The 24,593-nt window shown below is 35.7% G+C and overlaps 1 protein-coding gene across 1 annotated transcript; it reads right to left on the bottom strand.

Moving 5' to 3' along the window:
- Positions 1–15,822: 15,822 nt before the first annotated feature.
- Positions 15,823–20,528, bottom strand: LOC146721303 (uncharacterized; the record flags this gene model as incomplete). Its single annotated transcript, XM_085487177.1, is given in 3 exon segments — positions 15,823–16,560; positions 16,563–17,201; positions 20,213–20,528. Coding segments are annotated over 3 exon segments (1,693 nt in total), but the record flags the coding sequence as incomplete, so codon positions are not given.
- Between the last annotated feature and the right edge of the window lie 4,065 nt (positions 20,529–24,593).

Raw genomic sequence — 24,593 nt, 5'->3', positions numbered from 1 at the left:
CCCGGGCCCGCACCAGGATATAATAGGGCACCCCCGACAGCACCGGGTATATATCTTGCACCGCCGGCGCACCGGGAAATACTGCCCGCACCCCGGGGCAGCCCCCAATACTTGCCCGCACCGCCGGGCAACCCCAGGATACGTCCCCGGGCACCCCCGGGCGGGAAACCAGGATACGTGCCCGCACCGCCGGCAGCACCAGGATACGTGTCCGCACCACCGGCAGCACCAGGATATATATCCGCACCGCCGGCAGCACCAGGATACATGTCCGCACCGCCGGCAGCACCAGGATACGTGCCCGCACCGCCGGCAGCACCAGGATACATGTCCGCACCGCCGGCAGCACCAGGATATATATCCGCACCGCCGGCAGCACCAGGATATATGCCCGCCTAGATTTTTTTATTTTATAACATTTTTTTTCATTTTATTTTTTTACATATTAGTCACACTTTTTTTTTATTTATGTATAATTGATGACAATATGGTTAAATATGTTCTTTTTTATTTTTATATGGTATTAAATAGTATAATAATATATCTTATAAGTTTCATATGATCAAATGTATTTTGTAAAATTGACAAAATATATTTTAGACAAAATAAAAAAATATAAAAGAATTATTTTATTTCATAACAACACCTGCCGAGAGATAAGTTGTAGAAATCTCTACTTATAAAATAGAATATTGTTATTTCACATTGTGTGAGATAGCACGGATGGCATATTATATATATATATATATATATATATATATATATATATACCGGTAAACCCTCCTCCTTCCATTCCCCATACCATCTATTATATCTCGACTCTCTTATCCTCTCCCACCTTTCCTCCTTCTGCCTTTCCCTGTCTTTCTGTTCCCGCCCCTCATATACTTCCTCTCCTCTTCCCCTTTTTTCCTCCATCTCTTTCCCCTCTATTCCTCTTTCTTCCCAGAATTTCCCCCTCTCTTCCTCCCACATCGTTCTTTCCTTTCCTCCCCTTATCCTCTCTTTCATATCCTCAAAACATTTCCTCGCTAAACTTCCTCCCCTCCCTTCCTCCAACTACCTCTTATACCCTACCGCCCTCCTTCCTGCCCTTATCCTAAATTTGTCTTTTCCTATCTCCTCTCTTACCATATACCCCGGCGTGCACCAGTCTACTCCTAACGTCCACCTAATCCATCGCTCCTGCATTGCCTCCACCTCTCTCCTCTCCTTCCATCCCCATATTTCCGCCCCATATTCCAACACCGTCCCCACCAACCTTTCCATTAGCCATACTCTTTTCATCCAGTCTCCTGCAAACCTTCTCTTTCCCATTCCCCACACCTGTCTTATCACCGCTCCTGCTTTCCTAACTCTGTTCTTTACCTGCGCCTCCTGCCCCCCGTTCCTCTGTAGCTTATACCCTAAATATGTGAATTCTTTCACTTCCTCTAACCTTTTTCCTTTCCATCTCCACTCCACTCTCTTCATTCTTCCTCCTCCCTTTTTAAACCTCATTACCTTTGTCTTATCCACATTCACCTCTAACCTTTTCTTGTCCATATAACTTTCCATTTTCCCCAACATATGTATCATCCCTTCTTCATCCTCCGCCAACAGTACCATATCATCTGCGTACGCCAAACAATGCACCTTTTCCCCTCCCAGTTTCACCCCCCCCCCAACCTCCTTTTCTTAGCACTTCCTCTATATCCGCTATCAGCAAACTGAATAAGTGCGGACTCATTGGGCAACCTTGCCTCACCCCCCTTGCCGTCCAAAAATTTCCTCCCTCCTCCTTCCCCACTCTTACCTTACTCCTCGTTTCCCTGTACACCTCTTCTATCCTACTCCTTAATCCCTCCCTCACTCCCCTCCTCTTCATTGCCTCCATTAACACCTCCCTATCTACCGAATCAAACGCCGCCTTCAGGTCCATAAATGCCGCGACTACCTTTCCCCCCTTCTTGTTTACCCTCTTATTCACCAGATAGTTCAACACATAGATACTATCCATCACCCCCATTCCCTTCCTAAAACCTGTCTGACTCTCCGGTATCATATTCTTCCCCTCCATTTCTTCCTTTAACCTTTCAGTTAAAATCCCCACGTATATCTTGTATAGCGTTGGCATCAATGTTACTCCTCTATAGTTTTCCACTTTATTCCCCGTTCCCTTTTTCAACAGTGGCACTATTATCCCTTCTTTCCACCTCTCCGGCCATCCTTCTCCTCTCCATACTCTGTTGCACATTTCCCATACCCACTCTTCTACCCTCTCCCCTCCATATTTCCATACCTCACTTGGTACCCCATCCTCCCCCGCTGCTTTTCTTTTCTTCAGTTTTCCCAGCATCCTCTTCACTTCCTCCCTGCTTATCTCCTGCTCCTCATCCCTCTCCTTTTTTTCTTTTCCTCCTCTTACCACTTTTACCTCTATCCCTCCCAATAAATCCATAAAGTATTCCTTCCATTCCTCCGCCTTTATCTCCTCGTTCACCCCTTCTCTCTTTTTCCTTTCCCTGTTTATAATCTTCTATACCTCTCCTTCCGTTCTTGCCTCTATCGCCTCCTTGTACCATCTTAGCCTCTCCTCCTCCCTTTTTCCTTTACACATTAGCCTATATTCCGCCCTTACTTTTCTATATCCTTCTCCTCCTCCTCCTTTTTTCCTCCATTCCCTTAACTTTTTCCTCACTTCTTTCCTCTTCTCCTCACATTCCTCGTCCCACCACCCTTTCCTTTTCCCTTCTCCACTCTCTTTTTCTCCTTCTCTCAATTCCTCTTCTATTCTTCCTATTTTTTCCTCTAGCTCCTCTTCAATCCCCTCCTTCCACCCCTCTCCCCACTCTATTTCCTCTCTTATTCTTTCTCCTCCCCTCTTTGTCCATCTCCCTCTTTTTCTTATTCCTTTTCCCTCCCCCTCTTTTTCCCTTTTCAGCCCCTCCTCTTCTTTCTAGCGTTACAATCAATGGGTGATGGTCCGATTCTATGTTATCTCCCACCTCCATTCTCTTTATCCTTTCCTTTACTCTATCCTCTCCCACCACGTAATCTATTACCGATTCCCCTCTTCCTCCTGTATATGTGTACTCCCCCTTCCTATCCCCTCTTATCCCTCCGTTAAAAATTCCCCATCCCACCTCTTCAACTCCTTTATCAACTTCTTCCCTTCCTCATTAACTTTCTTGTCCTTTGATCTTCTTTCTTCTTCCTCCTCCCCTCCTATCACCCCCCCCCTTTCTACCTGTCCTTGCGTTGAAATCTCCTCCCACAATCGTCCATTTATTTTCTTCTTTCTCTTCCATCCATTCCTTCATTTCCTCCAATTTCCTTTCCATGTCCCCGTTGATGTATACGCCTATTACCCTCCACTTCTCTCTTCCTACTTCTAAATCCGCCATCATTATTCCCTCCGCCTTTTCTCCCATTCCTGATACTTTTATCTTTCCCCTCTCCTCCCTTACCCCCATGATCATTCCCCCCATCGGTCTTCCTTTCTTCTTTCTCTTCTTTGCTGCTTGCTTCTCCCATCTATATCCTTTCGGTAACCTCTTTTTAATCGCTTCCCACCCCCTTTCCTCTATCCATGTTTCCATCATCACCACCACCTCCCAATCTTCTATTTCCTTCCAGAACTTTTCTTCCTTATTCTTCAGCCCTGCCACATTCCAAAAACCTATCTTCCATTCTTCTCTTACTTCCCCTCCTTTTTCCTTTCTCTCCTGTTCCTTTCTCCTTCCTTCCTCCGTCCCCCTTTCTCCTTCCTCCTTTCTCTTCTTACTATTGTTCTCCCCCTCCTCCTTTCCTCCTTTCTTCTCTTCTCCCTTCTTCTATCCCTTTTTTTTCCTCCATTCCTGTCTTCATACCCCCTTCTTCCCCCCTCATTTTCTCTATACCTTCTCTAATTTCTCCTTTCCAATTTTTTAGCACACCTTCCTCCTCTTCCCATTTCCACCATACATCATTGATTTTTATCCTTCCATAGCTCGTCCATACATTGTTTCCTTTCCTCCTTTCTATCTCCGCGATCTCCATTAGTCTCCATTTTATCTTTCTCTCTTCCCATGTTAAATCATCTTCTATTCTCACCCTCTTTCCTCTTAATATCTTCTTCCTCTCCATTACCTGTCTTTTCTGTTCTCCACTTCCTAATTTTACTACCACCATTTCACCTTCCTTTCCCTCCTTTCCTTTCAACATACTTATCCATTCTATCTCTGCTTTCGCTCCTATCTTTTTCATTAATTTCTCTACTCTTTCCTTTACACCTTCCTTCCCTTTCTCCATTCTTTTTATTACTATGTTGTTTCTTCTCTCTTCTCTAAAAATTGAGAAAAGTGAAAATTGTATAAATTAAAAACCTTCAATCTTTCTTTAGTAAAATTTCGAATTTTTGTATCAACTTTCGATTTGTGTTATACCGTATTTTCAGGGAGTAAGTTATTAATCAGAAAACTTTGCCTTGTTGCTCGAAACGGGTGTATATTAAGTAAAATTTATAAATGTACAGTTCTCAGGTCACCTACAATAAAGCTATACGCTTAAAAAGTTTACTGATTATTTGTCGTAATATACAATAAAAAATTACATATTAATTATTCAAGATACAAGTGAGAAATAAATATCATTAAAATATACAAAGAAAATTTATCAATTTGACTCTGAAAAGTAAGTGACATGGTTCTCAAAGTGCAAGGTTTCATTTGACTTACAATTTTCTTCAGAAACACAGAAGAAAAAGGTATTTGTATATAGTTTTGTATATTCACTTCGTTGTGTGTGTAGAGCTTTTAAAAATACGTTGAATCCTTATTCTAATCTAATCTTCTTCTAACGTAATACTTTTCGTATTTCAAATGTTGTAGTAATTATTCTGTAAGAGCTTTGACATTATTTCTAAATGGACATCGAGAAACATCATAGTTTTTTGAGAGCAGGCCGCCATGTTATTTTTCTGAGTCATTAACAAATTGGTACTCTGGAATTACGAGCAATTATTTTTCATTGTACGGGCTAGTATGAATTTCAAATCAAATCTCTATATACGACTATTATATTTTGTGCACTAAGAATAACATATCGCACTTATTTTCTAGAATCAAATTGTAATCAGTTTTACTTATATGTATGTACATTCAATGTGAACTTGCACCTTGAATAAAATATTACAGTTACTTTTCATGGTAATATATTATTACTAAATTTAGATAATATACACTTTACGTATGTTCACTTTGAACTGGCACCTTGAATAACATATCAGTTACTTTTCGTGATAATTTATTATTAGATCGTTTAAATTTTTGAGTACCTTCTTTTGAACATGGCCTGACCTTTTCATTTTTATGATTTTTTTAGGATATCACTTACTTTTTAAAGTACAGATATATAGAGCAGCTTTCTAGTAATTCAAGTATCACAAATATATGTATTTTTGATTCTTATCACATAACTTTGTATAAGTAACAATTTATGCAATACAGTTCAAAATAATTGAAATATATGGTATATATGTACATATAAAAAATATATAATTATATTATAGTATACATATATATTTTATTTAATCATATATGTAAATGTTTGTATAATTGTAATAACTTTTAACGATACATTGCACATTTATTTCAATTGCAACAGAATGAATTTATATTCTTGTATGAATATTGAAAATAAAGAATGGGCCCCTCCATCGCCCATTCTCGTGAGAACGCAACCATATATTTTTCTTCGTTTCTCCGATTTTAACACGACATACATATTTCTGTCTGATAATTTTTTTCTTGATGATACTTTTTGAAATGTCATTAAGCCTAGGTCAAATTAGAAACTTATTGCACTCGTTTTAATGCAGCGCTTACAGCAGCTTTTATAAAGCGCCAGAGCAGCCAATATTTTATTTTGGCGCTTACGGCAACTTTTATACAGCGCTAGAACAGTTGATGTTTTAATGTAGCGTTTACGGCAGCCTTTATACAGCGCCATTATTTAATCTGTTCTAAGAACAATATATATGCCCCTTGTGCTCCTTTGGGCCATTTTTTCTTGAACACTTCCATATCATTAGAGTAATACCATTCCGATTTTGTGTCAGCTCTCAACATACACGTGTAGTGACCACGATTCATTTCTTCACCTTCGTGAAATATAGCGCTTATTAGCTTGTACTTTTTTTTATTAATCGTGATATTACTCGTCGGCACGGCGGTAATCCGATTGTTGATAATATTTTTAGAAGCACCGTTTACAAAAGTATATAAATTGAGCTGTATTACTACGACGGATAAAGTTGATTCGATTACGGTTTTCTTTTTCAACACCGTGCCCTTACATTCGTTACAATTGCCGTTTATCGTTTCCCATTTAGAAAATTCTACATTAATCAAACTTTGTAGAGTGACACCTTTTTTCCTTTTTAATGTCGAATGTATAGGTAATATTAACAAACTACTGCTTTCCAGCTTAGTTACATTGTAATTACATTTGACATTCGAGCAACATGTTACGTGCTTTAATTCGAGTTTTAATACATCATTGATGTCGGAATACGTCGACATTAGAGCCGTAAAAAATTCCGAAACATCTTGTTGTGTTCGTTCTTCGAAGCGTTTTCCGACAGATCTTCTAACCGCTTGAATGTTGCAATATTTACGTTCACCATACGCGCAGATAGCATCAATCAATGCATTCGATGCTTTATTTTTCAGTATTTGTTGCCTAATACGTACGCAATGAAACGCACATAGTAATATTACATTAGCGTAACACGAAACAGCATCGTTATTGCAAAGGCCATATATTTTCCACGTAACTATACTTTCTGGTTCCTCACAATCATAATTCTGCATATCATTAATGATATTAGGGATATCCCATCGACGATCGTACATTTTCACAACCTTTTTCTCGGACGGATTGATTTGTGGCAGTTCAGATTTGAATATAGATCTCAGTCGATTATATTCTACAATGGCTCTCGAGTTTGCTTTAACTGATGCTGGATTGAAATTTATCAAATGTAGGCCTTCCAATTTACTTACTCGTGACAAACCTACATAGGCTTGACCATCACTGAATACAGTCGTTCCTAAATCCATCATTGCATTGTTACATGTAATTCCTTCGATTATAAATAATTCGACATTCTTTAATTTGTCTCTCAAAGTTTTCAAGACCATGTCTGACAATTGCGTATATTTTGGTGTAGATTCATGACTAACCGGTAGTTGAAACATTCTATGGATTGTCAAGCCATCGATATTGAATGCTGCGATACCCGTGGGAGCAGATATGGCAGTCGTTTTTTCGAAATTTATTCTGATCCAACGTTTAATCGTTTCAATTAGAAAACTTTTCCCTGTACCACCCTCGCCACTTACGTACAGTCGCAGAATCTGATTCTTATCTTGTAAAACTTGGCATACTCCATCAAAGACTCTTTTCTGGTCTTTGTTCAATTGCGACATCATTTGCGATAAATCAATCGGGTCGTCAATCTTACCAAAATCTTCCAGATCTTTCATCGCGTCGTCAGCTTCTATCGGATTACAATCCAGTTCATCGTCATCGGATTTGTCTCTGTCTGCTGTTTTCAGATCATTTTCGCGCTTCTCGATTAATTCAGCAACGTTCTCAAAAGCTTTCTGTATTTCTTCGAGCCTTTCGTGATATTTCATTGCCTTCGTTAAAACAGACTCGGAATTCTTAAAGGCATCCGTGTAAGTCTCGAATGTACCTTTGAGTTCACTCAAATCTCTCCATGGTTTGAACAGAAGAAGCAGCAAGTAAAAGTATTTTTCGGGCTCAGTTTTTATATTAAATCGATAATGGTTAATTAAATAACCCTTTTTTCGTTTTTTTAAAAATAAACCCGATGCCAGTTTGTAACACTTGACTTCGTCATTATTTGACATTGTTTCGTAATTTCCCAGAATCTGGCAAAATCGTACAAATTCAATGATTCTAATTCCTGAGGTCTGTTTGGATAGTAATCATCGATGAGTGACGAACAGTAAATATTCGTAGAATTTTCATCAAGAGCTTAAATTTCATTAAATGTTTTAATTTTTCTATTTCTCACCTCATTAACATCGATCCATTTGACCATGGTATCATTATCCGTATCGTACAAGGGATTCCCTAATAGTGTATCCGCAGCTTCTAAAGCACCGCATTCTCTGTTATTTAATGAACGCATTGGCAAATTCCACAGTTTCGATGCCAAGGACTTATTCGAATCTATAACTTCAAAATCTGTATTGCATTTTTCCGACTTTGTCGTGTATTTTGTTAAATATGAGTTTAAAAACTCTGATTTTTCTCTAATAAATTGTATGTCCATATTTCCCTTCCAGGCTAATTTGATAGACGGATTATAATCATTTATAAACCTTTCCGACTCCTTGCGAGGAAGATCGTACAATCTGCTCATACTGCGTAAATTTTTTCTACCGACTATCGAAGTGATAAATATCGTCTCTTAAAACGAAATTCTCAGTAACTGGCCGAGGAAAATCGAACCGACACTTTCTGTATATATTAGTTTCCGTTTTTTTCGTACGCATGCAATACGAGTTATGTTTATGATTCTGATCACTTATTACCGTATCGTACAACGTTGGCGAAACATTTTCATCTGGAATTTCGCACGTTACGTATTTTTGAATAAACGTAGCAACTTCTTCATCCAGCGATTTTCCTAATACTGGAGCATCTTTTATCCAAATCATACAATGCATGTGCTGGATACTTCTACGTTGATATTCCAGTCGCCAGAAGTAATGAATAACCTTTCCTATTGGATTATCGGACGAACAAATAAAATCAATCATGGCTTTGAATTTTATGCACATGCATCTAGAAGTACTTACAGGATCGTATGCGATTAGTTCGCTGATGCCTAACTTCTCTTCATCGGGATTCATATCTCGTAAATATTCACCCAAATTGGACCATTTCCATTCACTAGGACTCAAAGTCAAAAACCACGTCGCTGGACCGTAATGCAAAGTCATACATTTTACATTATTGGACGGTTGTCGCCAAAATTGATCCGTATTTCTCAATTTTGCGAAAATACTCATTAAATTCGATTCTAATTGGTAACCTTTCAATTCGTTCAAGTATCTACCAGCAGTGTATCTCTCTCGTGGGTTAGTAACCATCATCGTATAATAGATACCACTTTTCAACTGTCGGTAGTTAGCATCATTGAGAAGGAAAAACAGATACTGCAGATTCAACCTGAATCTACTATGTTTCGACATCAATCGTGTTCTAATAAATAAATATTCCGGCAATGCAAAGTTTCTATCTTCTCGTTGTCCATTGACACCATCAGGATATAAATCAGGGAAACACATGACATCCAGATATTTATAACGATTATCCATTGGAAAATCTTCAATTTTCACCATTTGATAAAGTTTCAATGCAGATTCGTTATCTCACCCTCTTTCGTCCTCTTTCACCCTTCTGTTCGTCCTCTTCACTCTCTTTGTCCTCTCTCACACCCTCTTTCATTCTTTCTCACCTCTTTTACCCTCTTTCGTCCTCTTTCACCTTCTTTCACTCTCTTTCGTCCTCTCTCACCCTCTTTCATTCTTTCTCACTCTCTTTCGCCCTCTCTCATCCTCTTTCGACCTCTTTCACACTCTTTCGTCCTCTCTCACCCTCTTTCGTCCTCTTTCACCCTCTTTCGTTCTCTCTCACCCTCTTTCGACCTCTTTCGTCCTCTTGCACCCTCTTTCGTCCTCTCTCACCCTCTCTCACCTCTTTCATCCCTCGTACGTCCTTTCTCACCCTTTTTCGTTCTCTTTCACCCTCTTTCGCCTATCTCGTCTTCTCTTACCCTCATTCGTCCTCTCTCACCCTATCTCCAAAAAATCATAAAAATGAAAAGGTCAAGCCATGTTCAAAAGAAGGTCCTCAAAAATTTAAACCTAGTCTGTACAATGAAAAATAATTACTCGTAATTCCAGAGTTCCAATTTGTTAATATCGAATAATGTATTTGTTTCAAGTAATGGCAGTAGAGTCAAATACATACCTACGTATATGCAGTTTTTGTTGTTAATTGTACTTGAACGAAAAAAATAATTAAATGATTTAAATATAGCACATTTTAAATCAAGAAACTTATATAATTGAACTCTGTTTAGGAAAAAGGTAGAACATTTCATTTGCCTCTGCCTTTACAAGAAACATTGGATAAGGTATGTCCTCCGGAAGATCCTATAAATTTGAATCACGAGTTGCAAATTCTCGTTCGAGGTATACCCAAGAAATCTAAAGTGGTTTGGGAAAATTTGGTAGATATTAATAAAGTGTATAAAGCTGTACAATGGTTGAAAGAAAATAATCCTCATTACTCAAAAATTCGTCTTCCAGCGTCATCTGATGATCTATTAAAGGATAAGTTGCAGGAAACAGAATATAGGATTGTCGATGAAGAAAGCGACAATGACGAAATAAATGAGGTGGTTGAGGAATTACCAGCATTGAATTTGTACAATGTACAGCAAAACAAAAATAATAATGATCAAAACCGTTTTAAAACGTACGGCTTTTCTCACACAAATCACTGAACATTCGGATATTAACGATCAGTATACAATATACCCAATACACGCGAAAAAAATCGATAACGAATCTGCATTGAAACTTTATCAAATGGTGAAAATTGAAGATTTTCCAATGGATAATCGTTATAAATATCTGGATGTCATGTGTTTCCCTGATTTATATCCTGATGGTGTCAATGGACAACGAGAAGATAGAAAACTTTGCATTGCTGGAATATTTATTTATTAGAACACGATTGATGTCGAAACATAGTAGATTCAGGTTGAATCTGCAGTATCTGTTTTTCCTTCTCAATGATGCTAACTACCGACAGTTGAAAAGTGGTATCTATTATACGATAATGGTTACTAACCCACGAGAGAGATACACTGCTGGTAGATACATTGAACGAATTGAAAGGTTACGAATTAGAATCGAATTTAATGAGTATTTTCGCAAAATTGAGAAATACGGATCAATTTTGGCGACAACCGTCCAATAATGTAAAATGCATGACTTTGCATTACGGTCCAGCGACGTGTTTTTTGACTTTGAGTCCTAGTGAATGGAAATGGTCCGATTTGGGTGAATATTTACGAGATATGAATCCCGATAAAGAGAAGTTAGGCATCAGCGAACCTAGTCGCATACGATCCTGTAAGTACTTCTAGATTTATGTGCATAAAATTCAAAAGCCATGATTGATTTTATTGTTCGTCCGATAATCCAATAGGAAGGTTATTCATTACTTCTGGCGACTGGAATATCAAAGCTAGAAGTATTCAGCACATGCATTGTATGATTTGGATAAAAGATGCTCCAGTAATAGGAAAATCGCCGGATGAAGAAGTTGCTACGTTTATTCGAAAATACGTAACGTGTGAAATTCCAGATGAAAATGTTTCGCCAAACGTTGTACGATACGGTAATAAGTGATCAGAATCATAAACATAACTCGTATTGCATGCGTACGAAAAAAATGGCAACTAATATATACAGAAAGTGTCGGTTCGATTTTCCTCGGCCAGTTACTGAGAATTTCGTTTTTAAGAGACGTTAGGGAATTAGAATCATTGAATTTGTACGATTTTGCCAGATTCTAGGAAATTACGAACAGATGCCAAATAATGACAAGTTAAGTGTTACAAACGGCATCGGATTATTTTTAAAAAAACGAAAAAAGGGTTATTTAATTAAACCCTTATCGATTTAATATAAAAACTGAGCCCAAAAAATACTTTTACTCGCTGCTTCTCTTCTTCTGGTTCAAACCATGGAGAGATTTGAGTGAAATCAAAGGTAATTCGAGACTTACCGGATGCCTTGAGCCTTCAGCGTTGTTTTAACGAAGGTAATGGAAATATCACGAAAGGCTAGACAAGAAATACCGAAAGCTTTTGAGAACGTTGCTGCATTAATCGAGAAGCGCGAAAATGATCTGAAACAGCAGACAGGACAAATCCACTGACAATGAACTGGATTGGATCCGATTTCGAAGCTGACGACGCGATGAAAGATCTGCGAAGATTTTGGTATAAGCATTGACGACCCGATTGATTTATCGCAATGATGTCGCAATTGGAACGAAGAACCAGGAAAAGAGTCTTGATGGAGTATGCCAAGTTTACAAGATAAGAATCAGATTCGCGACTGTACGTAAGTGGCGAGGTGGTACAGGGAAAAGTTTTCTAATTGAAACGAGTTAAACATTGGATCAGAATAAATTTGGAAAAAGACGACTGCCATATCTTATCTTGCTCCCACGGGTATCGCAGCATTCAATAGCGATGGCTTGACAATCCATAGAATGTTTCAAATACGGTTAGTCATGAATCTACACCAAAATATACGCAATTGTCAGACATGGTCTTGAAAACTTTGAGAGACAAGTTAAAGAATGTCGTAATTATTTATAATCGATGAAGTCATCATGATTTCAAATGTGACCTTATGTTTATCAATCTACGATTATGTGAAATCTTTGATACGACAGATTACAGATGATGGTTTCTTTGGCAGAAAAACACATTCTCCTGTTTGGGGACTTGTTGCAGCTTCCTCCTGTAAAGGACAATTTTCGTTTGTTAAAATGTCTCGATCAGAGATCAGAAGTATTTAGGTACCATGGTGGGGAGGTGATTTGTGGAGCTTGTTCGAGTACGACATTTTTGATTAATATGCGACCAAAGATGCGGACAATGCCGATCGTGATATACTTTATAGAATACGAATAGAGAGCGTTTAGTAACGGATTCTGACATCATGTTCTTCAGTCTAGAAAAATCAATTTTAAAGAAAGTAGTTGCGACGCCGAAAGATGAATGGAACTTTGCAACTTTATGAATCAATACCGATTGATAAATTTGTTTATTGCCACGTGTTATTTGTGCAGATTTGGAATACAGCAAGGCTCGATTAATTTTAAAGCGGAGCGATGAAAAGCTACTACTGATAGCAGAAGAATGATGGTCGACTGTGTGCTCCCAGCAATGAAAAAAATAGTGCATAAAAGTTGGGAAGACAAAGCTGATTAAAGTCCGTTGAAAAGGGGGCGTTAATGTGTGAGGATTAATTCAATGTTTTGCTCCTTAAGGTGATTTTTGAAATTCTTTTGAATTATTAATGCCGGATATTGTGAATCTGCGGAGTAATATTTCAATCGTGTTTTCCTTCGGAACCTTTTCTATTAATTGATGAAGTCCTGAGCGAGTTGATTTCGAAGAATAAATATAAGCAATCTAGTAAAATGGCAAATCAGTAAATGTAGATATTCATTGTCGAACTTTGTACACCGAATCCCCCAAGTGTATCTAAGGCCATTTATTTGGAAGGGTTTCTCTGTGGAAACCATAATTGCGACTCCATCCAATTTCTTGTTTAGTCTGTCTTAGTCCGTATGCAATGTCACAACTTTTGCACATTATTTCTATATTATCTGATAGAGTCGTGCGTAGTATAGAAATGGTTTAATTTTTGTTTCTATTTGATTTATGCACAATATGGCAAGAAATCTTCAGGAATTTTCTTTATCATGTTTTGCTATATTTTCACGTAAAACTATTTTTTTCTGTCTTTTTATTCTTGTTGTAAAGGGGTTATTTTCCCCTCATAAGATATTTCTTATCTTTTAAAAGTGTGGTGTTTTATGCTTGGTCGTTTTTTATATCTTATATGTTTATAATATTCACTGTTTTTATCTGTCTTCATTATTTCGGAATATTCGTAAAACAGGGTTTCTGCATAAGACAGTCCGCTTCGGTGTTTCCTTCCAGGCTTGTATCTATTTTTGCACGATTGTATTGAGATAAATAGTGTGTTAGGTCCCCTAGACTAGCTCATCATATGGCTTCATGTTTTTTATATTTAAATTTCTCAAATGGTTTGTGGTCTTGTAAAACCGTGAATGCGTTGCCAATTAGCCAATGTGCCAAAACTTTAAGCTTTCTTTAAGAGCTAACATTCTAACAATATTGTTATTCTTTTTTTATGAATCACTCAATTACTTTGAAAAAAATAGGCTACGGGGTTTTGTGTACAATCGTTTGCGTTGCTTTAAGATAGCTCCCAAGACATTTGATGCTCGTCTGTGTTAAAGTCGGAAGGCTTTTTTGATTAGTAGATAGCCAGAATTGGTTTTGAGCACAAATATTCTTTTACTTTATGAAACTAGTTTTACAGTCATCGAAAGTTGAATCTTTACGTCTTTTCGGAGCAAAAAGGGATGTAGAGGAGAGAGTAATATTGAAACGGGTGGGGATATAGTTTTCCGTAAAAGTTCACTTTTGCTACGAAGATTGTCGTAGTGTTTCCGTTTGTGGGTCGGGAAGTTAATTATGATTTTAGATATCTTTCAAAGGATGTTGACCGTATTATGCGTAAGACAGGTGACACAACATATTGGATCCTGATAGCTGCGAATTTCATTTTGTGAGTCTTTAGGACGGAATCTTCTTCTATGATAGCATCCAACTTGTTTTAAATGATCTAAATGTTGTCAAAAGTGTTTGAGAAAATCATTATGTCATCTATATAGTTTACACACAGTTTGATAAATTGTATTTCTATTATATTTACCAAAATCCTTTTGACCTATTGCTGGGGCGGACGTTTAAATTCCGAAGGGTAGGCACGGCTATTGATAATGCCCTCTGCGTGACAAATCCGGTTTGTGTCTCTGTCTCGAATCTCAGCGGTAATGGACCAGACGCCTGCGTCTATGTCAAGCGTTTGTGAAGAACCTTGGCAATCAAATAGTTTTAACCATTAAAGCATCAAGTAAGGGACAAACGTTGCGATGGGCACATTAGTTGTTTATATTCTCTGAAATAATGCATAGTTTAGTCCTATTTCCGTCAGTTCTTTTATAAGCCAAGTGACTGGTGCTGCGCATGGACTTGTCGGATTCCTCATTAGGTTATGTTTCAATGAGTGAGCTACCTGTTTTTCAATTTCAGCTTGGTCCTCTAAGGAAACATTGTATGGTCTTGGTGGCAATAATTATATACTTGTAGGTCTATGAAAGCCTCCTTAGTTTTTTCCTTTACCAATCATACTTGTCCCTTTGCAAAAAATACGTTTTATATTATCTAATAGGTATTTCTATTACTCTTTGTCTGTGTTTAAATGTTCAATATTGATATGAATTCATTACATTTAAGGTCCTCGTTGTTGATGAAGTTTATTGGAATTGATCAAATGTATTTGTCAGATCAATTCTTCTTTTTGTATCTTATTTCGATTATTGTTTTATTTCGGTATCTTTCGCTATTGGTTGATAGTTACTATGTTCTCATTTCTAATGTGGACGGTACTCCTTGGGGTAAATTGGCTATTTAAATTCCGTCATGGGTCAATCCAAAACAATCTTTGTATAGTATGACTAGTCTAAGATCATATCATTAGTAATTTCATTGTTGTATACAAAATTCGTTATTGGTACTTTAGATTGGTATGTTTGCATTTTAGTATTAAGCCATTCCGTTTTACCCCTACCCACTAATTGTTTTTAATCGTATTGCTAGAATTATTCCAGCAAGTTTTTATTTCACCAAAATGAGATATAGTGTGATGTTGAGCAGGGTATAAATACTCTGCATTCGGTGGTTCCATTTAATACCACATTAACTCCATTAGTGGGGGGATATTCGGTTTTTGGACTTCTGTAGTGTCAATTTCTAATATGGAGTAGTATTCTATTCTTTTCATGCTTTTGGCCGTGTCTTCCTGAACCAACACAAATTGCAGGGTGATATCGTCTTTTTCCCTTTTTTCTCACCAAATCTTGCCAAGTGAAGTGCTGAGGACAAAATGCCAATATCATAAAATGAATCTACCTTTTGAAATTTTTTTACAACCAGATAATATTTGGTTTTGTCCATGAAGATATTGACAATGAGGCAAATTGATCCGTCATGTAAAATACAGCAATTATCTCGTGTATTCAAACTCAGCAAAATTCTGTTGAATATCAATTTCCGATACTGACAGTTGTTTTGATTAATATTAGGTGGAAGAGGACCTTTATTATGCGCTGAAAATACTTGCGTAGAAGAATCAGTGAGTTTGGAAAAATAAGTTTGACTATGATGCAAATTTGTTTCACAAGCTTCCATCTCTGATATTCTATTGGAAAATTGTTGAAGAGGAAAATTAGATTTTCTACAATATTTTCTGAAAAGTGGCATATTATTTTCATAAGGAAAAGCAGAAAATGAATCAAGAGGACCTAATTGTCTCACGTCATTTGTGAGATGAAGAAGACCATGCACATTATATGAAATGAATGCTGAACCATACAGATTCTCACATCGCGAAACAAATTTTTGTAGAGCAATCTCAGCAAAGTTTAAATATGCTTGTGATGGCGAAGTAGAAATCAATATTCTTATGGCAGTATGCAAAAACAAAAAATGAGTATATACTTGTTGATTCAGAAGACCGTATGTTACTACTGGACCTGTATACAACAAAAATTGACGAAATTCTGTAGCCTTGTATTTAGAAAATTGATTGTTCTAGGACGTCTTGCAAAATCTGATGGACAATATGATTTAAGATTATCTAATCTTTGAGATATTACAGCAATGGATCTTGCTGGTAATTTTGAGAAACGTGTATATTTACCACATATCCATGCAGATAAAAGTTTCTTCATAACGCCCAAACATACTAGATGCATATATTCAAAGGGAACTTGTGAAACCATACCTATGGGTAACATTGACAATGGACTTTTGCCATCTTTGTGATGATCTTCATCTATACATTTTAGATATTCTTTATTTGTTCGAAGAAGATGATTAATACCACCAAATGTATATCTGCCTTCACATCGCAAGCCAGAAACTTTGCACTTTGAACAAGGATTTCCAGATGTATGACCTCTGTGATTAAGAACAAAAGCACGAGCTGGTGCATCGGCTATAAAACATCTTAAACGTATTGGTATCTTATTACTAGCAAAATTTATACCACCGTTACTTATTATATTGTTAACATCGGTAACAAATTTTTCAAAAAATAAGTTAGGATCATGTGGTTTTTCAACGCCACTATATATTCCAATTACTATTGGCCTTGTATATTTAACATTTGCAAGTCTACATTGAATTGGCCAGATGTGATTACTTCCTACTCTATCTAAACTACATCCATCTGTATTAAAATCGATTTCTAATTCATATGGTACAGATGCCGAAGGAAGACATGATAATGTTTTAACAATTTCTGCCTCAAGAGAGAAATAAATATATTTTCCTGGGTCTACTTCAGATACAACAACAGGTGTTCGTGGAGTTTTTAAAAGAGTTCTAACATCTTTTGGTAACGAAGAGAAGCATGTGTGTGTTCAAAGAACAGATAAAATATTATTACTTTGAACATGTGTAAAATTATTATTGACAAAACACGCGGCTAAACGATCTTGAAATGTTTCTTCAATGGAAGAAATCTGAGAGGAAGTGGAATCTTCACTGTCATTACCATTACTATTAGACAATATATTCGCATTATCGATATTATTGGTATCTGTAATATTGTAAATATTATTAGCAATATTGTCCGTAAAAGAAACTTCATTGTCTGTCCGAAAAGAATCAGCAACGTGAAAGGAAGCAGCATTATCCAACTGTTTGTGCGTAACAGGATCTTGTGAAACATTTGAATGTAAAGTATTTTTAATTTCCAAAGTAATTCGCCTTCGTTGTCTCGCAGACAACCAGTGGAAAGATTTACGCGAAACAAAATATTTAACTGATTTCATACTCGCCTGAAAAATCTTCTTATCCTTTGCGATACCTTGCGGCACTTAGAACTTGGAAGCTCGTCTCAAAAATGTGGGAAGCTTCTAGAATTATAACCTCTGTGATAACCTTGCGGCACGTATGGTAGCACTCACGGTGGTTGAATTCAGAAGAACGCGGGAACAGTGCTGGAGGTTACAGGACAAAAATTCGCGCAAGCGTAGTAGCGCGCATTAAAAGCGCGCAAACGTATGTGACACATGACTACGCCATGCACGGCAAGGTTTGCTCTGTTATTTGCGTAAATTTTGCGTCTCATCATGCCAGAACAAATCTTTGCTCTATTTTTGCCACAAATTTGCTATCACGCCATGCACAACAAGGTTTGCTCTGTTATTTGCATGAATATTGCGTCTTATCGTATCAGAGTTAACTTTGCTCTATTTTTTTCGTAAATTGTTTGTTATACCGTGCATGGCAAGATTTGCTCTGTTTTTGTCACAAATTTGCTTTATATCGTGTATCACAAGATTTGCTATTACTGACGTAAAGTTTGTATTTCACCATGATACCATCATTTGCTCTCTTCTATAAGTAAAATTTACGAACAAACTTTTCTCTGTTAATTGCAGCATTATATAACGAAAAGTTTTGCCGTTAATTTGTTCGAAATATTTAGACAAGACGAAGCAAGGCAAATGTTTGCCAGAAAATTGTTGTTAAAATTAAAGCAAACTTTGCCGAAAAGCTTTAACGAAACGTGATTTTATCACCCTTGGCTAGCTGGGTCTTTATTATTTTCAGTTAAGTTAACACATCATATATTTAATTTAAATTGATGCATACAAAGGATACACATGCAAAGGATAAATGCAAAGGAAATTAAACATACAATATAAAAGAGTCAAAAAAGGATAAAGAATAAATAAAGAAAAAAAGAAAAAAATAGTGCAATTATGAACAATAAAATAGGTATGTTTATAATATTGACATTATTTTTCTTTTTATTATTATTATAGTATATACAATATATACAGGGTGAGTCATTTTAATCTATGGACCCGAATATCTTCCAAATTACGGTATCTACAAAAAAATGGTTTAGATAAAAGTTGACCAGGACAGAGGGGGTCATTTAATTGTACCATTGGTTTTGACCTTGAGGTCAATTTTGAAGGTTATTTCAAGGTCACGATGGTTTTTTTAAATTGAACACCCTATTTTTGACTGCGGATTTTGAAAGAGCGGAAAATTTTACATCAAACTTGTCTTATGAAAAAATTGTTTTTGCGACCTTGGAAAGGTCAAAAATGAAGGTGAAATGCCTGAAACACGATCTGGTGTACTTTTTCTGAAATGACGTGGTTTTCTGGGTAACACAAATGTGCATAATGCTTAAACAAAGTCAATGAATTGTAAAAGTGTAAATTACTTTGACTAGCTTGACCTTGAGGTCAATTTTCAAGGTTGTTTGAGGTTCATAACGCATTTTTTTATTAGTAAACCCTATTTTTGACCGCAGAATCCGTTTCTTGACAATGGACTCTTAAACAATGGCACTTTTTACATGAGCATAAAGATTTTTTAGTTTTTCGACCTGACCTTTTGAAGGTCATATCAAGGTCAAAAGCACTTTCATCTTACTTTTAGCGTTACCCGGAAACAACGACGTGGACGTAGTAAGTTCTGTTTCCTTTAGGGTGCTTGATTATCGTGAGTCCCCTTGCCTCTCACGTCGGTGTGCTTGATTATCGTGAGTTCCCTTGCCTCTCACGTCGGGGTGCCTGATTATCGTGAGTCCCCTTGCCTCTCACGTCGGGGTGCCTGATTATCGTGAGTCCCCTTGCCTCTCACGTCGGGGTGCCTGATTATCGTGAGTCCCCTTGCCTCTCACGTCGGGGTGCTTGATTATCGTGAGTCCCCTTGCCTCTCACGTCGGGGTGCTTGATTATCGTGAGTCCCCTTGTCTCTCACGTCGGGGTGCCTGATTATCGTGAGTCCCCTTGCCTTTCACGTCGGGGTGTCTGATTATCGTGAGTCCCCTTGCCTCTCACGTCGGGGTGCTTGATTATCGTGAGTGTCCTTGCCTCTCACGTCGGGGTGCTTGATTATCGTGAGTCCCCTTGCCTCTCACGTCGGGGTGCTTGATTATCGTGAGTCCCCTTGCCTCTCACGTCGGGGTGCTTGATTATTGTGAGTCTCCTTGTCTCTCACGTCGGGGTGCCTGATTATCGTGAGTCCCCTTGCCTTTCACGTCGGGGTGCCTGATTATCGTGAGTCCCCTTGCCTCTCACGTCGGGGTGCTTGATTATCGTGAGTTCCCTTGCCTCTCACGTCGGGGTGCTTGATTATCGTGAGTCTCCTTGCCTCTCACTGACACTGTAATTTAAATGAATTACCCACGGAGTAATTGTTCAAAATTACTTCCATTGGCTTCGAGACATAACTGCAATCTGTTTTGAAAACTATCCACAGTTCTGAGCAGGGTAGCTCTAGGAATGGCTGCACAAGCTCTACGAATGCGGTCCATAAAATCATCTCTTGTGGTTGGTCGTTCAGCAAAAACAACATTTTTCAAGTATCCCCATAAAAAGAAATCGGGCGACGTCAGATCTGGTGAGCAAGGAGGCCATTCAACTGGACCCCTTCGTCCAATCCATCTGTCATTGTAACTGGCATTTAAAAAGGCACGTACAATAAGTGCATAATGCGGTGCAGCACCATCTTGTTGAAGCCACATTCTTGCTCTTGTTGCTAAGTCAACATCTTCTAATAAGCCTGGTAAGTGATCTCTTAGCAACGATAAGTAACTGTGTCTATCAACGTTTTCTTCAAAAAAATAAGGTCCAATCAAATAACCATTTACAATGCCGCACCACACCATAATACTCCATCGATTTTGATGATCTATTGGCCTATACCACTGAGGATTAACATCTGACCAATAATGGCACGGACAATGGACTCACGGTAATCAAGCACCCTGACGTGAGAGGCAAGGGGACTTACGATAATCAGGCACACCGACGTGAGAGGCAAGGGGACTCACGATAATCAAGCACCCCGACGTGAGAGGCAAGGGGACTCACAATAATCAAGCACCCTAAAGGAAACAGAACTTACTACGTCCACGTCGTTGTTTCCGGGTAACGCTAAAAGTAAGATGAAAGTGCTTTTGACCTTGATATGACCTTCAAAAGGTCAGGTCGAAAAACTAAAAAATCTTTATGCTCATGTAAAAAGTGCCATTGTTTAAGAGTCCATTGTCAAGAAACGGATTCTGCGGTCAAAAATAGGGTTTACTAATAAAAAAATGCGTTATGAACCTCAAACAACCTTGAAAATTGACCTCAAGGTCAAGCTAGTCAAAGTAATTTACACTTTTACAATTCATTGACTTTGTTTAAGCATTATGCACATTTGTGTTACCCAGAAAACCACGTCATTTCAGAAAAAGTACACCAGATCGTTTTTCAGGCATTTCACCTTCATTTTTGACCTTTCCAAGGTCGCAAAAACAATTTTTTTATAAGACAAGTTTGATGTAAAATTTTCCGCTCTTTCAAAATCCGCAGTCAAAAATAGGGTGTTCCATTTAAAAAAACCATCGTGACCTTGAAATAACCTTCAAAATTGACCTCAAGGTCAAAACCAATGGTATAATTGAATGACCCCCTCTGTCCTGGTCAACTTTTATCTAAACCATTTTTTTGTAGATACCGTAATTTGGAAGATATTCGGGTCCATAGATTAAAATGACTCACCCTGTATATATACAATATATATATATATATATATATATATATATATATATATATCATGTTTAGTAATATAACATCACACTCACATTCAATTCAAATTGATACTCACATACAAAGAATAAATTTTAATATAACGAGTAATATATGTTTATATCTCTGCTTTTTGTAAAGCGATAAAAGATTATTAATATTATTACATATATTAAAGTTATATTTATTAATACTTATTAAAGTTAACTTATTCAAATTATATTTTAATAATAATCTGTTATGAAATATAATATTTTTTAATACTACCTATATATTACATAATTTTTGTATATATGTAATAATTTTAATTTTTTTTTGACACAAACATATACGGATTACACATGTATACATTTGTATTTAGAAACAACGAAATTAATGATGATTTTCCACACCACCTATATGAGGTACCATCAATGGCGCGTTAGGTTTTTTTAAATAGACCTTCGCCTGGAGCCATATTATACCACATTATATTACATAATATTGTACTATATTTCTTATTTATAAATGTAATGTCTTTCACAAAATATTTTTTACACACTTGTCTTTTAAAGATGATATTTTTACATACTGATTTTTTACAAGTACGACATCTATTACAGACAAATTTTATTTCATATACATATATATAATTAAGTGAGCAAAACTATTATTACATTATAAAAATAATAATGTCCATTTATATAATTTATTTTATTTTGAAAAATATCATTCTATACATCATTAGCTAATGAAATACTAGGATTATTATCGGTAACATATAACGTTGAACTATGCTTTCTTTTTTAGGACAAATAGAATATAATTTGTACCCTTTATAACAAATGCTTTACATTTATTAATCTTCATGTCCAGAAGAAATTTTTTTCTTGCTTTTATCATTGATTTTAACACACAACTAACATTTATATATTCGCACAAAAGTTTATTTCAATTTTTTAGTTTTTATATCTGATAGCATAAAACATTTTTTCTGAATTACAATTGGAAAGTTATCTAAGAGCATTCAAAAGAAACTTTATATTGAGATACTTGTGTTTTGAAATTTATTTTCACATCTCATCAAAATTTATTTATTTTTTATTTTTGATAAATGTTCTTTTTCTGCTACTTGTAAAATGTAGATGTAATATTATATAATTCCTTATATAATTTTTAAAGCATTGTTATTAATACCACCGAGGATTTAAATGAAAAAGAAAATATCATTAAATAATGTTTCTTTATCAATACTATATGTAGAATACTATATCTTGTTGGAAAATTTTTAATCTATTTTTAATGGATAATTTTTTACTAATTTCCTCGGTAGCAGTTATACAAAATTGTAGATAATTCTCTTGAACATTTCTAAATATGCCTGCGTGTTCTTCTTTCATTAATTTCTCGCGAGACATTTTTTTACAAATATTAGATTAATATCACTTACTAATTGCTGTAATTCTCTACTATCTATTTTAGAAAATCTAAAATGAATATCACATCCTTTTTTTAAAAGCTGATTTTCAAATAATTTGGAAAATTATTATTAAAAGTTGTAATGACTTTGGCTGCAACAATTAAATGTTTGTTTCTAGAACTTGGAAAAATTAAAAAATTTAAACTATGTTTTAGAAATAGGAAATATGCCACACATTAGAATTTTATATTAGAAATATATCAGAAATAATAAATATTGTCTTGATTTTTTTATTTTTTTGATTCATAATCTTTTTGGTCAAGAAAAAGTTTTATAGTATCCCAAAAATTTAAAAGTCATATATGAATGATAAGATAGCCACTGTTTATTGGATTATTATTTATATATTTATATTTATCCATTGTGATTCTTCTTTTACTCTTAGATACAATATTAAATAATATAATGTAGTATATGGCGCCAGACAACAATTCACTTTTAAAAACTTAATATGCCAATGGTGGTACTTCATGGATGATGTGGATAATCGTTGATCATTAATCATTTTATTGTTTTAAGATACAAACGTATATATATTGTCAGTATACATGCGTGCAATTAAAAAATTATATAAATACACACACACGCACAAACTATTTTTTTTATATATACATGTGGATTTTATTTAATGATTTTTGTATATTTTTTAAATTCAAAATAAAATTCTTTGTGTAATATGTTACACATTTTTTTAAAATTAATTTTTTTTTCTTAAAATGTCAAATTATTCTCATATCAATGTATGATTTTAATCAATAATGATTTCATTAATAAGTATATCGTGAAGCTTAATAATTTATTTAAATGTTTACATTTTTGTATCGAGCACTAGTGTATCTTTATAATTATAAGGAATATTTATTAATTATTATAATTTAGAAATTTAATAAACATTCTATTAATTCCTCTATTTTTTATACATATATATTAATATCACTGATATGTGAGAATATTATATAACATATTAATAGATAAAATTTACTCACATTGTTCTAAAAACAATATATATAAATTCTTACCACCTCGTGGCCATTGTTTACATGAAATGGATTCATCATTAACATAAAACCATTTTTATTTATTACTTTTATAGTCTCTTAACATGTTTGTGTAATGACCTTCATGTAAATTATTTCCATGATGAAATATATTGCACTAACGACTTTATAAAAGTTTGTTCCAATAGATATTTTGGCAGTTGAAAGACCTTTAATGTTACATTCATTTATTTATAATTCTAGATGTGTCTTTATCATTTGATAAAAATATCATCAATTGCATTACAATTATTTTTTTAAAAGAACATATATTATATTTAATAAGCAATTGATTGTTTTCTTTGCAATTTTCACACATTCCTTCGACAGATATCCAATGAGAAAAGTTGTGTTTCATTAAATATTGCATATCTATGCTCTGTTTTAGATTTGTGGGAATAGTTAGTGTAGCTATTATATTTTTTTGCTTATTAACGTTTGTGTAATTACATTTTTTGCAATGGATTGTTGTAGAAAAGTCGTGTTCAATGATATCTTTAAGAATTGTAATCTTTGCA

This window comes from Nylanderia fulva, unplaced genomic scaffold, assembly GCF_048542155.1.
Source record: "Nylanderia fulva isolate GAGA-0341 unplaced genomic scaffold, ASM4854215v1 Scaffold501, whole genome shotgun sequence".
Taxonomy (NCBI): domain Eukaryota; kingdom Metazoa; phylum Arthropoda; class Insecta; order Hymenoptera; family Formicidae; genus Nylanderia; species Nylanderia fulva.
Note: the sequence above shows the minus strand (reverse complement) of the source record. Positions and strands in the feature narration are given on the sequence as shown.